Below are 22068 nucleotides of genomic sequence, written 5' to 3' on the forward strand. Positions count from 1 at the left end.
ACATAAGAAAGATTTGACAACTTTTTGGCTGTGTGTTGAGCAGGAGTGAGGGGAAGATGGCACTGAGGTTGCAGGCAGACTAAAATGATTGTGATGCTCTTGATAGTAATAAGGAAATTTAGAAGGGGGGGAATGTTAAGGAAGGATAATGAATTGTCTTTGGTCATATTGAAGAAGACAGCTAGAGCACGATAGAGCACTGGCCTGGAATCAAGAGGACCCGAGTTCAAATTTGACCTTAGACATTCAACACTTACTGTGTGACCTTTGGCGAGTCACTTTACCCCAATTGCTCGCCGCCCTTCCCTCCATCCTCCCCTCCCCCCCCAAACACACACAACCCTCATCTGGATCTGGATCGCACAACTCAACTCTTAGGATCAAATGAAACAATTGAACCCATTGGAACCAATGAGATCAAGTGAGATAGTATAGCAAAATGTATAATGTGCTCAGGACAGAGCTTTGGGAGGATGCCAGTTGGATTTATAGATATGACAGTTCTGAAGAACTAGCACACAAGTCTGGGAAGTAAGAAGTTAGATTAAGAGGAGAACCAGGAGAGTGAATTATTGGAACCAAAAGAAGGGTCAAAAGGTGATCAAATGGTGTCAGATGGCTGCAGAGAAGTCAAGAAGGATGGGAATTGAGAAAAATAATTAAATTTGGCTATTAAGAGATCATTTCTTTGTAGAGAAAAATTTCAGTTGTATGATTTAGGTGAGAAAGAAGATTACAAAAAATTTAGAATTGGGTACCAGAGAAGAGGAAATTGAGGCACTAGCTTTGAATGATTCTGAAGCTTGAATACTTCAGAAACTGTGGTATTTTATGATTCTGTTCATCATTTTAAGATCTATTAAAGAACTTAGCTATAAAAGTCTTCCACTATATCCAGAGTCATCTCCAGTCCTTCTGATCTTTATCTGGCCACTGGACCTACGTGATTATGGAGAGGAGAAAAGTGAGGGAGGTGGACTTGCATAGCCTTCCCTCACTTTAAGTTCAATTCATTGTGTGTCATGGGCATTGCCTCCCTGAATGAAGGACAAAATAACAACAGAGATGGACTTATGTTTTCATTTGTATAGGCAATTCTCAGATGAATTATTATCTCAATGCAGGTCAGGACCTTCTCTGTAATTTGTAGTTTTAAGAGAATTGACTATATTATTTAGAGATTAAGTGACTTGCTCAGGGTCACATAACCAGTGTTTTATAGAGGCAGGACTTGACTCAGATTTTCTTGACTTTGAGGCCTGTTTTACACTCTGCTGCTTCAAGATAATTGCTCTTAATACCCTTTGATCCAGCAATTTCTACTGGGATTATATCCCAAAGAGATCTTAAAGGAGGAAAAGAGACCTGTATGTGCCAAAATGTTTATGGCAGCCTTCTTTGTAGTGGCAAGAAACTGGAAACAGAGTGGATGCCCATCAATTGGAGAATGGCTGAATAAATTATGGCATATGAATGCTATGGAATATTATTGTTCTGTAAGAAATGACCAGCGGGATGATTTCAGAGAATCTTGGAGAGACCTACATGAACTAATGCAAAGTTAAATGAGCAGAACTAGGAGCACTATACACGGCAACAAGAAGACTGTACAATATCAGTTCTGATGGACATGGCTCTCTTCAATATTAAGATGATTTAAACCAGTTCTACTTGTGCAGTGATGAAGAGAACCATTTACACCCAGAGAGAGAACCATGGGAACAGAGTGTGGAACACAACATAGCATTCTCATTCTCTCTGTTGTTATTTGCTTGCATTTTGTTTTCTTTCTCACTTTTTTCTTTTCTTCCTTCTTGATCTGATTTTTCTTGTGTAACAAGATAACTGTATAAATATGTGTACACATATCGGATCTGGCATGTATTTCAACATATTTAACACATATTGGACTATCTGCCAGCTAGGAGAGGGAGTGAGGAGGAGGGGAAAATTTGCAACCAAAGGTTATTCAAGGGTTAATGTTGGGAAAATTATCCACGCATATGCTTTATAAATAAAAAGCTTTAATAAACAAATTTTAAAAAAGAATATACAATTTTATTTAGGAAAACAATAGAGAGAAACAAATAAAGTGTTAAATTGCTAATATCTTCTTAAAATAAAGGTTTAAAACAAAATAAACTTTTAAGTGTCAAACCTGAAAAAAAAAAGATAATTGCTTTTAAAAAGATGAATTTTTGTTTTAGGGAGAAATTTGGAGTTATTAAAAGAACCATGAAAATTTCCCAAGACATCCAGCTTATTCTCTTCTTCTTCAGTGTTATAATACTTTGTAGTAGCAATTAGTAGTTTGAAATGGTTTCATTGTTTCCCTTAAGATTCTTGATGTTTTGTTTTTACAAATAAATTTTGTTACTATTTCTCTAATTCTCTCAGTCCTTTGATAGTTTAATTCATATGGTACTGGTTAAGTACAAATTCTGTAATTACAGGAGGGAGTATATATAAAACAAATTACAATAATCCAATAGTCACTGGGAATGCTACTAACTACCTTTATGACATAAGTAAGTTATTAAACTCTTTTGACTTGCTTCCCCATCTTTAGAATGAGGAGGTACCTTCTGATTATTTTCTCCTAGGCTAGTTAAGTTGAGTAAATGTATACATGGAGAGTGAATTGAAACAGTATACAGACAAAAAGAATAATAGTCAACAAATAAATTTCTGAGGATATGTTTGGTTATCAGTACGTCATTATTATGTGTATATGTGTGTGTGGGTGTACATTATCTCTACATATCTTTTTAAAGATAACATAAATATTTTTTCCATTACATTTAAATGGGACTTCTGGCATATAATTGTTCCATATTTTTTCTACTATAATATTAATTATATATGTTTGGAAATGTGTTTTAGATAGCTCTCAGCTTTTTGTTTTATTAACTTATGCTTACATGTACTATGTATTATATTTATATAATATTAAATTTATGTGATATATACATAGTTGGTACTTACTTAATTTAATTAAATCAAGTAATGAAATTATAGACTTTTAGAGCTGGAATGCTCATAGATACAGATCGTATATCTAAAATTGGAAGGAACCTCAGAAAGAATAGGGTAAATAACATAGTAAATGTCAGTGGTGGATTTGAGCCTAAGTTGTTTGATTTTGAAACCATTATTCTTTTTTCCAGTGAATCATACTGCTTGTGCAGCATCCTTAGAGATTTTTTGGTTTTGTTCCATTAAATTTATTCAAAATGTCAATTAGCCAGAGACCTAGTCACAATATAATACCAAGAACCTTATATGTATTATACTTCATCTTCTTTTTATTTTATCTTATCTCTAGTGCAAGGTTCATAGAGACTGATATAATACCCTCCTGGTCAGAAATTTTCAGTAAGCTCCCTTTTCCTCTAGAATAAAAAATATAAATTTGTTTTGGCATTTAAATATTTTTACATTTCTTACCATTATATTACTAGTTCTAAATCTCCTTTCCTCCTAGGGAGCAAAACTTTTTAATAAAGAATATAAAAAATTATGCCCCAAAAATTATCAAATTGTGCATACCCTTTGATCCAGCAGTGTTTCTATTGGGCTTATATCCCAAAGAAATACTAAAGAAGGGAAAGGGACCTGTATGTGCCAAAATGTTTGTAGCAGCCCTGTTTGTAGTGGCTAGAAACTGGAAAATGAATGGATGCCCATCAATTGGAGAATGGCTGGGTAAATTGTGGTATATGAATGTTATGGAATATTATTGTTCTGTAAGAAATGACCAGCAGGATGAATACAGAGAGGACTGGCGAGACTTACATGAACTGATGCTAAGTGAAATGAGCAGAACCAGGAGATCATTATACACTTCGACAACGATATTGTATGAGGACATATTTTGATGGAAGTGGATTTCTTTGACAAAGAGACCTGAGTTTCAATTGATAAATGACGGACAAAAGCAGCTACACCCAAAGAAAGAACACTGGGAAACGAATGTAAACTATCTGCATTTTTGTTTTTCTTCCCGGGTTATTTATACCTTCTGAATCCAATTCTCCCTAAGCAACAAGAGAACTGTTCGGTTCTGTAAACATATATTGTATCTAGGATATACTGCAACATATCCAACATATAAAGGACTGCTTGCCATCTAGGGGAGGGGGTGGAGGGAGGGAGGGGAAAAAAAAATCTGAACAGAAACGAGTGTCAATATAAAGTAATTATTAAATAAAAAATTTAAAAAAAAAGAATATAAAAAAGAAAAATAAAATTTTGCAAAAATGAACAACATAGTAAGAAAGTGTGACATCATGCACAGTAATCTACATCCTTTGTTTCCACTCTTGCAAAGAAGTAGAGGAAGGACTTTCTTACATTTTCTTTTTAGAGCCAAGCTTAATGATTATGTTTTCATAGAAGTTTTGGGGTTTGTTGCTGTTGTTGACTTTTCTATTTATAGTGTAGATATTTTTCTGGTTCTGCAGTTTTCTCCCATTTTTCTCTTTTCGAATACTATGTTGATTCTGATACTAGTTTTGTGATCTTGGGAAATATTTAACATTCCTTGGCTTTATTTTTATTTTTCTTAACTATAAAAGGGAAGGAATTAGATTAGATAAATGGCTTCCGAGGTTTTTTACAGCTATATACATATATCTCTGGTACCATGATCCCAAAATTCCATTACATTCATATGTTACAATTTGGTTGTTATTTCCCCCCATTGATGGTTATCTACTTTGTTTTTATTTCTTTGCTACTTTTAAAATCTGCCTTTTAAAAAATAATAGCTTTTTATTTTTAAAAATACATGAAAGATAGTTTGCAAAACCTCATGTTCCAAGTTTTTCTCCCTTCTTCCTCCCTCTCCCCTCCCTTAGACAGGAAGTAATCCAACATAGGTTAAACATGTGCAGTTCTTGTAAACTTTTCGATATTCATTTCATGCACAAGAAAAATCAGATAAAAAGAGGAAAAATGAGGAAGAAAAAAATCCAATAATAGAAATAACAAAAATATGAAAATACTACGTTATGATCCATAATTCAGTTTCCATAGTCCTGTCTCTGTATGTAGAGAGCTCTTTGGAATTGCCTTAAACCATCTTGATGTTGAAAAGAACCAAATTTGTCACAATGATCATCACATAATCTTCTTGTTACTGTATACAATGTTGTCTTGGTTATATTCACTTCACTTAGCATCAGTTCATGTAATTCTTTCCAGTCTTTTCTGAAATCAGCCTGCCCATCATTTCTTACAGAGCAAAAATAATCCATTTACATTCATATATCATAACTTATTCAGCCATTCCCCAGCTGATAGGCATCTACTCAATTTTCAGTTCCTTCTCAACTTGCCTTTTAAAGCTTACTCCACTCGATTTCAGAAAGTCCTGGAGAGTTATATGAAATGATGCTAAGTCACGTAAGTAGACAACAGAATGTCATATACAGCAACAAGAAGATTATGTAATGATCACTGTACTGGACAATGAGATGATTCATGCCAATTCCAATAGACTTGTGATAGAGAGAACCATCTACATCCAGAAAGCAGAGGACCCTGGAGACTGAGTATGGATCACAAGATAGTATTTTCACTTTTTTGATTGTTTACTTTTTTTTTTTCTCATTTTTTCCCCTTTTTGGTATGGTTTTTCTTGTGCAATACGATAAATGTGGAAATAGGTTTAGAAGAATTGCACAAGTTTAACCTATATTGGATTACTTGCTGTCTAGGGAGACGAGATAGAGGGAAGGGAGGGAGAAAAACTTGGAACACAAAAGTTTTATAAGGATGAATGTTAAAAACTATCTTTGCATATATTTTGAAAATAAAAAGCTATTAAAAATTTAAAAGAAACTTACTGCATTCTACTTCTATCATTACTACAAGGTTATTTTATGTAGTTTTTCTTTACTTGTTTTATATATCCCAGATAAATTGGCCTACTTGCTCTTCCCTAACACCAGTTTTCCATCCTCCTTCCTGCCTTTAGACTATTTTTCATGCCTGGAATGCACAAACCTTGGTGTAGCTGCTGCTTCTTGTAGAAAATCTTTCCTGATCCCATAGTTGTTAGTGTTCTATTCCTGGTCAAAAAATTATGTATATTTCTGGATTTATCTTATATTCCTCAGGAGAATATAAACTGAAGGGAAAATTTTTTGGTTTCATCTTTGTACTCCTCAGCACTTATAGTCTAGTCTAGTATCTTTTTTTCAGAGTAGGAACTTAAACAGAGTAAGGAGCTTAATAAAGGTAACAGATAAACTATTTCTTTTTATCTTGAGCTTCTGTATACAGAACTGTATACAGAACTGGGGGAGGGAGTAATAGAAGAGACAATGTTGAAGAAGAGCAGATGGTCAGATACACCCAAAGAACACTGGGAAACGAATGTGAACTATTTGCATTTTTGTTTTTCTTTCCGAGTTCTTTTTTACCTTCTGAATCCAATTCTCCCTGTGCAACAAGAGAACTGCTCGGTTCTGCAAACATATATTGTATCTAGGATATACTGCAACATATCTAACATATATAGCACTGCTTGCCATCTAGGGGAGGGGGTGGAGGGAGGGAGGGGAAAAATCGGAACAGAAGTGAGTGCAAGGGATAATGTTGTAAAAAAATTACCCTGGCATGGATTCTGTCAATATAAAATTATTATAAAATTAAATTAAATTAAAAAAAAAGAATATGTTTTAGTAGTAAAAACCCTTTTCCTTTGATCTCTTTAGGATACAGAAATGTAGTAGAGGCATTGCTAATAATTGGATCAGTTCAGAACTACACCAACTACACCAACAGTGCATTAGTATTCAAAACTATGCATCTCAAAGCAGTTATCTAAGTGATTTGGTAATAGTTTTAAAAAAAGGCAGAGATTAATCAATGGAACAGAGCAGATACACAATATACAAGAGGAAATAGCTCAGTTTTTGAAAAACCCAAACACCTCATCTAATTGAGGTAAAAATTCACTCCATTAAAAATTGCTGGGAAAATTGAAAAGCATTTTGATAGTAATTAGGTTTTGACCAACAGTTATACCATTATTACCAAAGATAAACTTTATAAGCTTTAAATATATAAAAGGTCACATAATAAAATAGAGGAGTAAGGAAGAAATGACTTTTCACATTTGTGGAGAGGAAGAATTCAGAGATAAATCATGGATAGAAAAGAACATGATAAAATGGCCTAGAAATGAGCAATTAGTATTTGTCCATTTTATTTGTATTATTTCCATAAATGGTGTTTTGCATTTTATTTATACAGTTGTTGTATGTCTTGGCAGGTAGGCTTCCATATATTTAATACTTTGTAGTTATTTTTAATGATATTTCTCTCTCCCTATTGGATTTTGCTTGTAATATATTGAAACGTGAATGATAAAGCATGGGTTTGTTTTACATCCTGCAACTTTCCTGAAGTTCTTAATTGTTTCAGTGAATTTTTTTGTGGCTGTTTAGGGTTTTCTAAACTGTCATGTTATCTCAAAAAAGTGATTATTGTTTCTTCTTTGTACTTATTTGCTCAATTTCTTTTTTCTTTTCTTATTTCCATAGCTAGCATTCTACCAAATTGTAATGATAATGGACATACATATTTTAGTCTTGACTTACTAATTTATAAACTAGTCTCTAGTTTATACATGTATACCTATAATGCTTTTCCTTGACTTTTAGATACTACTGTATGGGATGGCAAACCCCAATTCAAAATACTCAGATATATCTCAAAGTGAAGAACAGAAGTGTAATGTTCTTATTTGATTTTCTTGGAGGTCTTTAGGAGTAACCTTCGTTTCAGTTCAGTAATCATCACACAAGTAGCCAGGGATTAAAGTCCAAATCCTTTATTATCTCTTTCAAAGTCTTGTCTCCTTTCCTGGGGCCTGGTTAGCTTTCTTAGTGTCCTTTCTCTCTCCTTGGTTCCGAGAGTTTGAGCTCCTGCTGCCAGTCCTTTGTGTTCTCTGCCTCTGCCAGCTTCTTGAGGTCCTCCTGAATGTGTCTTGGTTTCTGTGGGGAGGCAGGAGGACCACCACCACGGTCTCTGTCTTTCAGTTCTGAGTTTGTCCGACTTATGTGCTCTCTGAGTTTGTCCAAGCTTATGTACTCTCTTATCAAAGATGTGAATCTTGTAGAACTATAGTAAGTATTAAGTACATGTACGGAACTAGAGAACTGTTAAGCACCATGCTAAACAACCATTGTCTCTATCAAATCCACTGACTTAGCACCTTGTTTCAAGTTCTGGCCCATAACACAGAAGCTTTATTAGGCTCTTGCGAGAAACAGACAGTCCTCTCACTGGAGTCCCAGAGGGAGGAGGGTTGGTTACACAAAGGCTATGAGATAATTTAAATGGTTAGATTAAAAAAAAATTACAGAAACTGTTTGCCCATCCACTCCTGTTAATCCTCTTAAAATCATTGGCAAACTCGACCTTTATTCCTTTATTTGTCTCTGGAATATAGATGGGCTTTTGTGGAACTAGACTTGTTCCAAAAGAAAGAAAGAGTCTGTTTTGCTTCTAAGGTTAATAATCAGTTAAAATAGTTTAAGGAGCAATCAACAAATAGAGATTAGCCAGTTTGTAGACTTCTTGAATATCTCCAGGCCATTAAATAGTCAGATTCTTCTCTTAGCAGTTCTCTTAAATGGTTTCTCTTAGAAAGTCTTTGTTTTTCTTCTCAGAGCCTAATAGTTAACAGCTCTTTAGTGCTAAGTCTGGAATTATCAAGTGATTATTCTGAGAAGTCCTCAGTTTCCCGTTTCATTCACTACTTATATTAAGGAAAGAACCATTTATTTCTACATTTTCTAGTTCATCCTTTAAAAAAAAAAAGGAACGGGTATTGCATTTTGTTAAGCTTTTCCTGTATCCATTGATATACTCATATTTTCATAATAAAATAAATAAAACCTGCATTCTTGGTATAAATTTATTTTGGTTATAGTATACAATGTTTGTTATTATTGCTTGTTGCCTTTTAATGTTGTATTTAAAATTTTCATATCAGTATTCATTAGAGATATTGGTCTATAATTTTGATTCTTGATTTAGTTATCAAAATCATATTTTTTTTTCACTTTATATACTATTAGAATTATTTTTTCTTTGAATGTTTAAATAGAATTCAATTCTGAATGAAATGAGAGAGCTGTGAAATGGTACGATAGGTCCATTACAGATTTATGTTATAGAATCTTAACTGGTTCCTCACTATGGGAAGGCAATTTTTTTTTTTTTTTACACTTCTCTGATTTGAATTCAATGTTAGATTCATTTTTTTTTTTTGAATGTTTAAATTGGTTTCAATTTTAGATCCATTTGAGCTTTTTTCCTTTGAAATTCAATTGTGGTTTGTGCCTTTCCTGAGATTGGTATGTTTCAGTATTCTATTTTGTTAATCTGAGTATTTTATATTTTTTCTTTTCATTTAAACTTTTTTTTAAATTGTAAAGATGTCAGACACTCTTTTTGATTATGACTTTCTGGTAGTCTAAAAAGTTATTTCTCTTTGATTATTTTTCATATCATTTATTTTTGATGAAATGAGATAATATAATTTTTCCTAATCTCTTACTTTGTTTTTAATATTTTTATTGTCTTTTGGAGTTATTAACTCTTATTTGGTCTTTTTAAATTTTAAGTGAATCTATCGTTTGTATAAGTATTATAGCTCTTGTTTTAAGTTAATTCTCTCTCTCTCTCTCTCTCTCTCTCTCTCTCTCTCTCTCTTTTTCTCTTTTCGAGGCAGTTGGGATTAAGTGACCTACTCAGAGTCACACAGGTAGGAAATGTTAAGTATGTGAGGTGGTATTTGAACTCAGGTGCTCTTATCTCCAGGGCTGGTGCTCTGTTCACTGTGCCATTTAGCTGACACTAAATCTCCTTATAAGACAAAAATATCTCTTAAAGTTATCTCTGTTGTTGTTAATCCCATAGGTGTCTTTCTCTTTGTAGATTTTCTTATTTTCCTTTTTTGTTCTGGGTGATTTAGTTTATTATTTGTACCTTTCTTGATTTGTGTATTTGTTTACCTTTTTTGTCTTTGTTTTGCCTGAAGTTTTTGTCAAAGTTTGTAAAGCACAAAGATTTTTTTGTAGGAATACTTAATTTACCTCTTTTATTAATTATCCATTCTTCTCTTGCATTTATCATTAAATTCAGTTTTTAAAGTCATGGGATCTTGGGTTGCATCTTGAACTTATTTGTTCTAAACAATCCATGGGCTTAATAAATATGACAGTTATATACGATTAAGCAACATGTTCTGAGTGATGTAGACTTAAAATCAGAGGGAAAAGTGAGAAGGAATAAGGTCAGGGTTTAGAAAGCAAGGGAGGAGTTGGGGAAATGTTAGGGAAGGACCAGGGAGGGGCCTGGAATGCCTCTCTTGATACTCAGAGAGATAGGAAGTAGATTATGCATTTTAGATATGCAGGTAGTCCTAGCTCTGTGTGACAATTATTTTTGTCCTTCCTTCTGGAAGAGGATCATGACATCAGGGAGGTGATGCCATGGCATGCAAGTGAATTGGTTTTAAGTAAAGGAGGGCTGGGCAAGGTTTCCTGCTTCACTTTCTCCTCCAAAACCGTTTGGGTCCAGTGGTCAGATATAGATCAGGAAGACTGGAGATGGCCCTGGATGCAATAGGAGATCTCGGCCTGTTTAAACTTTAACTAAGGCCGTACCCATTTGGTGATTTAAGGATAAGTAGCAACTGAGGCAAAGAACTTCCTCTTTCATCTACTCCAAAAAAACAAAACCAAGAATAAACCTAACCCCCCCTCCCAAACAAACAATCAAATAAATAAATAAATAAATAAAGACTCTGGGAGGGAAAGACCCTTAAAATTTCCGGTCAAAGCAGAAATGATTGCTATTTATATTTAATCTGAGTCTATCAGGACCCAAACAGTGACTAAAAGAGGGTTGGCCTGATATTTGTAGGTGGCCAAAGAATGAGAATCAGATTAGTTTAGCTTTGTCATGGTCCTTAAAGAAATTTAGCCAGTAAACTCCAATGTATCTTGGGAGAGTTCAGAGATCCAGAAGAAAAAAGGAAAAAAAAAAAAAAAGCTTTTAAGAGCATCTGTAGGTAAGGGTATTAGTGGAAACTAGATGGATGGGTAAAAGTTACTGATTAAAGTTCTTGTTCCACATCACTACTGCTGTGAAAATAGTGGGCCTTGGGGGTTCTTCAGACCACACTTTGTGAATCATGGGTATAGTATAGGCTATTATTTGTTGGTCACATGACTTGGGTTCTCATATCATTTAAAAAAAAATCTTCATTTCTTCCAGAAACTATAGTTGTGGGCAAGTTATGATTTACTTTTGAGTCTTTGCTTGTAGATGTTTTAGAGTTATCTTCTGGTTTATCTTGTGAATACCTGGCATCATAATAGCTCTTTATCTTTTTGTGTTTACTATTCTTCCAGCCTTATTGATTTGATTGGGACTGTGTGTGTTAGAGCTAGGAATATTTCTGATAGAATTGTAGTGATTATTTATGTTCCTCACCTTTCTTATTTGTTGTTCTAATGCTGAGTGAAAGTGTTGTAGTCCTGCTTTTTTCCTTGTTGTAGCTCTTGTTTCAGAGGCACCCTTCCTAGGTTAAAAACACAGTGCTATGCCTCTCTTCTGCTCCAGGCTCTGTGATTTCTTTAGGTAGAGGAATCACATTGTGCCTCCTATGCAGAAGCTAAATCTTAGATCCCTCTTCTGGAGTTGTAACTCTATGCTGAGTCCCTATTTTTTAAATGGGTTAAAAAGACAGGGACTAAAGTCTAATAATCTATTCTGTTCTTTGGAGTGTGGCTTTGCACATCACAGCTCACCTGTTTCTCAATTCCTATTCTGGTCACTTGCTTATTGGTCAAATTTGTAGTTTTTTCCTGGAAAGATTATCCACTGTGGTTTCTCTTTTAAGTTTTTAATCATTTTTAGGTTTGGCACTCATCTGAGATCTGAATTCATTCTGAAATTGAATAGTAGTTGGGGGAGCTGGGTTACACTTCTTTATCCTACTTTGCCATCTTAGTTTTTCTCCCTCTGTTTAGTTTGATTCTGTATTGTCTGAAGTCCTATCCCTGTGATCCCGTCTGCTGAATTTTTTGTCCCAGATTTGCTTTTATCTTTAAGCGACCAAGCATTCAGTTCTACCAGATTGAGGGGAAGTTTAGGTTAGTGGCTGTAAACTTTGTGGATCCCTAGGTTAGGTTGATTGTTTCCATCTTACTTGGAGCTTTCCATGTACCTTTTTATAATTGTCCTAAGACCTCTGGACCACTCACATCCTCAGATCCTGGTGCCCAGGTTTCTTGGTTGAAGCATTTGACTTTGCGAAGCTTTGAAGGATTCCTAACCCTAAGACTTCAATGTATTTTCTCTGCCTGGGTCCCTCTCCTTAGTGCACACAGGTTCTGGGTGCCTCCTTTTGCTGAGTAGGCTAGACAATCACTGTAGTTTCATTCTTTTTCTGGAATATTTGTATGGAAATTAATGTGCCTTGTTCCTGATTCTGTCATCTGACTGCAAGGCCTGGACCAATAAAAAAGACATCATATTAAATTATATCTATTTTATTAATTCAATTATGAGTCTTTTCAAGAGTGATTATTTTGACATTATGGTGTAGATAACATCAACTAAACATAATTTTATAGCCACTATTTTCAACTTAAAGGAAACTTAGTGGATCAGAAAACATGATTTCTGATGGTAGCATGGAATAAATGGAAAAGAATACAAGTCCTTAAAATTAGAAGCCCTATATCAACTCTTTTTTAAAAATTATATTAAATTATTATTATTATTTATTTGTAAATCTTTTTTTTATTATAGCTTTTTATTTACAAGTTATATGCATGGGTAATTTTACAGCATTGACAATTGCCAAACCTTTTGTTCCAATTTTTCCCCTCCTTCCCCCCATTCCTCCCCTCCCCCATGACAGGTTGACCAATACATGTTAAATATGTTAAAGTATAAATTAAATACAATATAAGTGTACATGTTCTAATAGTTATTTTGCTGTACAAAAAGAATCGGACTTTGAAATAGTGTACTATTAGCCTGGGAAGGAAATAAAAAATGCAGGCAGTCAAAAATATAGGGATTGGGAATTCTATGTAATGGGTTCATAGTCATCTTCCAGAGTTCTTTTGCTGAGTGTAGCTGGTTCAATTCATTACTGCTCTATTGGAACTGATTTGGTTCATCTCATTGCTGGAGATGGCCACGTCCATCAGAATTGACTATATCAACTCTTACACTTAAAGTTTAATTCTGATTAAGATAATATTTGAGTTTTAGTTTTCTTGTTCTGTAAAACAGACATTTACATATTATGTCAAAAAAGAAAGTGAATATAGAGAATATAGGGTGACTAAAGTGAATATAGAGCAGTAACTTTGTAATCAAGAACATTTAAGTTCAAGTTGTGCTTCAGACATAAATGAGCAATATGATCAGGAACAAATCGCTTTACATTCTTAACTTCCCCCAGACAACTCCAAAAAGTAAAAAAACCTAGGGTGTTCACCTACTGCTAGGTACTAGAGAGAGAAAGCTGTGAATTAAATAGACCTTACATGAAAGAGCTTATAGTCTATGGGAGGAAACAAGTATACTTAGAAATACAGATCCATATATGTCCAAAATAAATGGAAAATACAGAGTAATTATATTGGAGGAAGTGATGTTAACAACTGAAAGGATCAGGAAAGATCTTTTGAAATATAATACCTCTCTTACAAATTCACAGTGGGTCCCCAGAGGGAAAAATAAAACTATACTTTTGCAGTTTTTCAACCTCCACTGATATGCTTATCAACAGTCATGAAACAAAATATGTCCCCCCCAAACAAAATATTTTCCCATAAACTTGGAGAGTGCGCCTTTCCCCACAATGCTCATTTTCTAGTTAAATATGTTCAAATTTAATTTATAATGTTAAGACATACATAGGGAACATGTGTGTAATTCAAAACACTTTGTACTGGAAGTCTTTTCTTGAATCTATATCTGGTCCTTATCTCTACTAAAAGGAGGTCAGTATTTCTTGAATCTGTTTGTCTTCCCTGATGACTGACTGTTTTTTCATTATTGTCTGACCCAAGTGTGTCTTCTAGTGCAATACATCTTGTTTGGGGACAAGGGGAGAGGGTTGGAATGAAGAAGGAAACTTGAAAGGTGAACATTTTTCCTGTCCCAAAAAGAACAATTCTCTTTTCTGGCCTTCTTCTAGTCTGGTTCCAATTCTCAAATTGGCAAACTCTGAACTCATTCAGGGTATCCCATCTTTTGCCTTCCACATTACAGATTTTTACATTTATTATATTTGACTTTTTCTTTTAAAAATGTATTTTTATTTTTCCAAATATGTACACATTTTTCAACTTTCACCTTTGCAAAACCTGTATTCCAAATTTTTCTCCCTCTTTCTCCCCAAGATAGCAAACAATCTGATATAGTTTAAACATGTGCAGTTTTTCTGAATATATTTCCATATTTATCATACTGCACAGATCAAAAGGGGAAAAAACACAAGAGAAAAAAAAAAACCAAGCAAACAAACAACAACAAAAGTGAAAATACTATTCTTTGATCCATATTCATTCTCCGTAGTTCTCTCTGGATGTGGATGGCACTTTCCATCAGAAGTGTACTGGAATTGTTTTGGATCACCTCATTGTCAGTTTTATCATAGATGATCATCACATAATCTTGTTGTTACTCTGTACAATGTTCTCTGGGTTCTAAGCTCACTTAACCATTGATCTTTTTGGATTCAGATGTCATTCAATTTGTTAGCTATCCTTCTTAGTTTTGTACTATCTCCACAATTTTTTTACATTTGTCATTTATAGCTTTTAATAGCACAAGGCCAAGTGCAGACTATCCTCCCAGTCCTCCACAGATCTGTTGCAGACATCATTTTAAATTGTTGTTCTCCACTTTATATGTTTCCGTGATTTCAGAATAAAATCAAGTTCATATCTACCTAATAGTTTTGGTGTTTAACTCATATTCTGTTCCCCGTATTATCTTTCCTTACTTTCACCTTTTCCCCCCACTTTTTAGAATCTTACATTTTCTTCAAAACTTTGCTGCAGTGCCACTTTTTCTTGATATTTCCAGTTTCTAGAGTCTATCTTCCCCTCCCAGTTTACAATTGATTTATTTTTTATATATTTGTATATGCTTATGTGCTTACTTATTTCTTGGGTAGAACAAATTCCTTGAGGAAAGGAACTGTTTCATTTTTGTCTTTGTAACTTTAGTACCTGCTGCAGTGTCTGACATACTAAACATTTAATAAATGCTTATTGATAGGTTGTTCTCTTTGTTTTAATCAATCTCACAATGTGTGATGAATGCATCTACTAACAGCAAACTTCACAATGTGGCAAAAATGTGTGTTATTTAAAATGGCTTCATGTTTTATGAGAAATTGCAAAGAACAGGTAAAGTAAATATTACTATCTCTTCTTGAGTATATGTATTTTTCCCCTGAAGAGTTGGTTAAATTCATATGATTTAAGCAGCCTATCTTTTCCACAAAGAAGCCTGAATTTTACATTTTGTACAGAAAATGTAGCATATTTTAGTATAATAGATTGTGAACTTCCTTATCTTCAGTTGTTGAAAATGCTGCTAAAGTTGTATCTTTTGACATAGTTATTTTTATTTTTTTGTTCTTTAAGACCGTATTTCATGTATTTTTTGTAGCTAATGTTTTAAGGAATATTTGGTCTTCTGTCATAGTAGTGTATTAACTGGGACTTTTGAGATATTCTTGAAACTTTATTCTTTTAATTTTTTAAAATATATTTCTTGTTTCTTTTACAGTACTCTGTGCAAAAAACTTGGTGAAAAAGGATTTTTTCAGTAAGTAAGATTAAAATATCAATAATTTTTGTATATTGAAAGTCAGTATGATTTTTTGCATATTATGATATATTTTCAGAATCATCTGTATATATTTTTCAATGTAGGAATATTTTATAAATTTTAAACTTTTAATTGTATTCCGTAGGTGTTTTTGTGGGTTTTTTTTTTAAGTCCGTCTTCTCCCCTAGCAAATAATGACATGTTAGACATTATTCTTTGAATGTTTAAAAAGTTAAGTACACAGTATTTGTCTTTGTGGTTTGAAAAAAACATTTTGAAGGATATGTTGATTTCTCAAAGTATATGCTTCAAATTGAAAACCTGTCTGCATTTTTCCTGTCCTTTGTAATTATTGTCCTTGTTTTCTTATAAACTCTGTATCTTAGGAAAAAACCTCAAAAATCTTTTCCTCTGAAAATTCGTCCCTTCTGAACTTTGATATTTTTGTGGACGGTATTGTCATGTTTCTGGCCCACCCAGGAGGCTCACAACCTTGGACTCATTGTTGATTCTTTAACCACGTTTTACTCTTTACCCAACATATCCATCCGTTTGCCACATTTCATCAGTTCTGCTGTGACAGCATGTTTTGCTTCTGTCCCCCTTTTTTTTCCTGACCATTCATGTGGCTACCACCTTAGTTTATGTTCTCATCATGTATCACGTGTACGACCTTCTAATGGGTTTCACTGCCCCCATGTCTCCTCATTCTTTCACGAAGTAGTAAGCGGTATTTCTGAAGCACAAGTCTGAACATTTCACTGCCTTATTAAGGAAACTGCAATGGTTCTCTATTACTTTTATGATCAAGTATAAACTTCTGTTTGGCATTTGAAGTTTATCATTAACTTAGCATCAGACAATTTTTGCTAACATTACACTCCTCATGCACTCTGTTCTAGTCAAATTGATTGCCTTATGTCATTCAAGATCCTTTGTCTGTGCCTTTACGTGGTCTGTATGGTTCCTTCTTCCTTCCTAGGCTTAAATGTAATCCTTCCTTCCTTCTCTTGGAATTCTTAGCTTTCCTTGAAATTCAGCACAAGTCCCATGAATATATGTCTTTTCTTCCTACCCTCAAACTGCTATTGTTTGAATCTCCTGAAATTTTTTTGCTTTACATGTGTGTTGTAGTGGATAGGGAGCTATCTTTAAAGCCAAGACAATTAAGATTCAAGTCCAGCTTTTGAATCATGCTGCCTTCTGACTCTCAGTAAACATCACTTAAAATCTCAGAGGTCTCAATTCCAAGACTCAGAGAAGATACCAGCCTGCATTAGTAATTTTCCTTATTTGGAAGCTCCATTTAATATTAAATCACAGTTCTAGTCTTTATACCTATTTTGTTTATATTTTGTCTGTACTTCTGTAGTTCCTTAAGGACTATAGTTTTATTTTTGTTTTAGTATCCCCTCTGTCTACAGTGCCTGGCATAGTACATACATCATAAATGCTTCTTGATTGATTTGGTTGGTACTTATGAAATAGTCTGATATTTTACAAAAATCCTCAGATTTGCACAGGACCTCAGAGGCCATCTAGTCTTAATCATACCTGAGCCATAACTCCCTTTAGGACAGAGCAGAAAAGTGGTCATCTAGTTTTTGTTTTAGGACTTAGAAAGAGTATCACACCACATTCTGAGACAGCCTATTACACTTTTAGGATAGCTCTGATTTTTAAAAAGTTCTAACTTTTACACCAAGTCTAAATGTCTCTTTTGTAGCTTTCATCTTTTCTTCCTAGATTTTCCCCCTTTGGTTAAGGGTAATATCTTTGTCTGTAAGACAGTCTTTAAATTATTTGAAAATAAATGCTATATCCTTTCTAAATCTTCTCCAGATTAAACATTTATAGTTCCTTCCACTTATCCTTGTGTGATATAATATTAAGGCTCTTAACATCTTTGTTCTCTTTTTTGGACGTTTTTCATCTTAACAATGATTTCCCTCTAGAAAGAATACCCAGAACTGCGGTTCCCATTTTGCTGTTGTTGGAAGTTTAAAAAGATTAAATGATTCTCACATAGTTCATAAAGGTCTCAGACAGGATATTAACATCATGTCTTATTCCAGGTCATGTGCTCTATTCATTGTCTCAGTGCTTCTAAATAGTTATTCTGCCATGTCCTGTTATTTTAAAAATTTTGTCCGATCTTTTTAATTCCTGCTTATAGGAAAAAGATTCTAAGCTGGAAGGGACTTTAGAGACCATTGAGTCAAAGCCAGATCTTTTTAATTCCTGCTTATGGGAAAATAGATTCTAAGCTGGAAGGGACTTTAGAGACCATTGAGTCAAAGCCTTTTAATTTGCAGAAGAGGAAATTGAGGCCCCGAGAACCTACATAATTTTTCTAGGATCACACAGCTAGTTGCTGAGGTAGGATCGTGACTCTTAAGTTTAATGCTCTATTTTACTAGGCTGCTTACTTTTCTAGATATTCACTAAACCAACTCTTCCAACACCAGTCAACCTAATAATATATTCTAGAAATCTGTAGATTTTCATTCTCTGAAGTTTTTCTTGTATTTCATGTTAATTTCACATTTATTGTTAATTTACTTATTTATTTTGGTGAGTTGTTTCCCTCCAGTAGATACAAATTTCTTGAGAGTAGAAACTATTTTTGTTTTTTAATTTTTGAATCACACACAACTAGCATAGGGTCTAGCTACATATAATAGGCACTTTGTAAACACTTGCTGAATGAATTCATTTCTCTGATTTTGCAGCACTTGTTTTCTATGATCTTTCAGAAATCAATGACAGTAGCTCAGAAATTAGTGACAGCTCAGAAATCACATCTACATATTCTCTTAGTACCTTAGAATATATAGGGTCTAGAGACTTGTATTCATCAAGACTAAGTAAATGTTGTCTTTTTCCTTATTTAACTGAAGTGCCAACTCTTCACAATAGTCAATTTTTTGGTTCATTCTTTCTAGTCAAAAACAAATACTAAATAAGATTTAAGCACCTCTGCTTTTTTTTTCATCATCATTGTTCTTTCCACAATGATTCAGTAATTCTATTATTGTCATTTCGTTCATTTTTTGTTTCTCCCAAGAGTTTTTTTAAAAATGTTTTTTGAGTCATAAGCTTTCCTTGCCAGCTTCACCTTATTCTGTGCTTTAAAGCCCCTGATCCTATTCTGGTAGGACTGTACCGTATTTCTTTATTACTCATCTTCACTTACCTAATTTGCATCCATTTTTTTATGCATGTGTTAGAAATATAAGTTGGTCAGTCAGTTCTCTTATGTCTGTCATTTTCTTCAGGCATTTCCTTCTTTGAATTTTTTTCTCCATGCATTTGATCTTTCATTGTTTAGACCATATCACCTCTCTCACTTTCTTCCTTTTAAATAAATTCTAAAAACCCTCTATTATCTTTAGGATTAAATATAAAGTCATCTGGTTTTTAAAGGTCTTTAAAACCCTTTATAACCCTTTTTACCTTTCTACTCTTCTATACCTTCTTCCTTGTCCCTCATTTACCTAGCCCAAAATGTGGGATCCAGGTGACACTAATCTCCTTGCAGTTACTTGAATAGGACATTACCATTTCCTGACTGAACATTTTCCTGGCTCTCTTCCATGCCTGTAACTCTACAGTCATCTCTTCCTCTTGGTTTCTGTGGCTTTCTCAGCTAGAAAATCTCAGCTAAAGTCTCATCTAAAAAGCAAGAAATTTTTTTAGCCTTCTTTAATCTGAATGTTTTCCCTCTAAGATTATCTTCAATTTCCTCCACATATTTCCCATTTGTACACAGTTGTTTGTATGGTATTATATACTCTATTAGATTGTGAGCTCCTGGAGAGAGAAAGAGAGAGGAACACACACACACACACACACACACACACACACACACAGAGAGGGTAGGGGTGGGGGGGAGGGGTCAAGAAGAATTTTAAAAGAGTTTTTTTTTTTTTTAAGAGCCACCAAATAATGGCTTATGGCCCTAGATTCAATATATTCTAAAAGGACATATAGAAAACAAGAAAGGGGAGCTACAAATGTTAACCAAAGGAGGCAAATATAACTTCAAAGGTATCACTAAAGTAGGTGGGATGTTATCCATTATTGAAATGATTTTTTAGAAGAGTACATTATTAAAAATACAAAGATAGGAAAAGGAAGGGGAGTGGGAAAGTATTATATACATTTGCATGAGGAAATCCAGCAACTAGGAGGATGAGAGATTGATGGTAGTAGAAACAGAAAGTGATACTGTTATCAGAATATAATATCAGATATTATGCCTCCAACTCAAGCTTGTGAGTTATTCCCCACAATCTTTAATTTCCCCTTTTTGTCTCATAATCTAGTAACATCATTTCTCTTTGTTACTACCTTCACTCAAATTATCTACTATGCTTCATTTTTCTAGTTAGTAGGTTTCTTCACATGATTTGCCTTAACATACAATCATTCTTCATTCATTTATCTATACTTTTTTTCTTCCTAAATAAGACCTACCCTTATTTGAGGGCAAATTTTCTGCTTTTAAAGAGCCACATTCTGGTTATGGGGATCATCCCATTAAGTCTTAGTGAAACCTATGAAGTCAGAGTTGCTTAGGATTCTTTGCTTAGGACCTCTACTTTTTCTTGCTTGTAAATTTATACTTCGTACATTTCTGGAGCTATTGAGCCCGAGTCTGTGAGTTTCATTGACATTTCCTTAGTTGGAATTTTTGTACTATGTACGAATTATGTACTATGAATTAGAAAAATTTTGTTGATATCTTTTCTCTTTATATCAAAATTAATTTCTCCTCTCTTAATGAGCCCTTTTTTTGTGACAAAGAAAAATAATCAGGCGAGAATGTTTGATGAAAAATTTCTCTGACACTATATATGATTTTTTTTCTCCTAGCAGTCTTCCTTCCACCTGTTATGAGGAAAGCAATATATTTCATCCACTTGGAGTTAGAAAGACTTAAATTTGAACCCTGCATAAGATACTATCTAGCTTTGCAACTTTGGACATTTCCTTTAACCTCTTTTGCCTTTATATCATTATTGCTTAGAAGGGATTAATAATAGCATCTTCGTTATAGGGTGAGATTTAATGAAATAACATACATAAGAGCATTTTGTGAATCTTAAAGTGTTATACAAATGTTTCTAAGACTTCCTTGGTTTTTCTGTTACTTACTATTACTTGGTATTTATTTTTATTCAACTTCCTTTTAATTGTTGTACTCACAGTGTTTATTGTTCTTTATTTTGCTTACTTTCTTCAGGATCAGTTTCATACAAATCTTTTCAAATTTCTCTGAATTTTTTCTGTATAGTAACTTTGTTACATTCACATAGTAGAGTGTTTTTGTTTTTGTTTTTTTTAAACCCTTCCCTAGTTGATGAAAGTGTACTTTGTTTCTGGGATTTTTTGCTACCACAGTGTTTCTGTAAATATTTTGTTACATTAGCTGACCTTTGTTTTTTAACCTTTCATTTCCTGTCTGTATATGTCTAGTAGTGGGATTATTGGGTCAAAGGATAATGGGCAATTTGCTTTACTTTTCATATGTAATTCCAAATTCCAAAATCTTAAAAGTGTGGATCACTTAATAACTTGCACACATATTACCTATGTGGTAGAATATCTCTGTCTTCTTGAAGCTTCTTTATTATTGTTTATCAATTTTCATGGAAGAAAGGGTGAAACCTTAAGTTTTTCTCTTGCTATTTAGAGTTTTGAAGCATTTTTTCACATTTGTAATTTGCAAATCTTTTCAAAATTGTTTATGTATTTTGACTACTTCAGTATTGAAGACTATTTTATATTAACTTCAGTACCTCACATATTGTATATTTTCATTATATTCCTTGTCTATCAGCTTTTTATTTAATGTTAATATTTTTCCTTGTGAGACTTTTATTTAATGCAGATATTTCCTCTACTCTTTTATTTTTACTAAAACCTTTTAATTTTAGGTAATTAAAATTGTTTTATCTGATTTCATTTACTCCATTCTTTGCTTAAGGATTCTCCTTCTAGCCATATGTGTAACAGTAATTGTTCCTATTATCTTCTGAATTTTTAAAATGATTAGAAAGTTTACATACAAGTCACTTTCATTGAGCTTATTATGGTGTGGTATATTATGCCAGTATCAATCTGATTTCTGCCAAATTTCTTCCTAATTCTTCTAGGAGTTCTTATCAA

The 22068-nt window shown here is 33.6% G+C and overlaps 1 protein-coding gene across 1 annotated transcript in view; it reads left to right on the plus strand.

Moving 5' to 3' along the window:
- SMURF2 (SMAD specific E3 ubiquitin protein ligase 2) overlaps positions 1-22068 on the plus strand; it is a 131808-nt gene that overhangs the window by 8665 nt on the left and 101075 nt on the right. The window contains exon 2 of the mRNA XM_051995281.1: positions 15853-15891. Coding sequence (XP_051851241.1) covers positions 15853-15891 — 39 coding nt within the window. The remainder of the gene's footprint in view (positions 1-15852; positions 15892-22068) is intronic.

This window comes from Antechinus flavipes, chromosome 4, assembly GCF_016432865.1.
Source record: "Antechinus flavipes isolate AdamAnt ecotype Samford, QLD, Australia chromosome 4, AdamAnt_v2, whole genome shotgun sequence".
Lineage (NCBI taxonomy): Eukaryota > Metazoa > Chordata > Mammalia > Dasyuromorphia > Dasyuridae > Antechinus > Antechinus flavipes.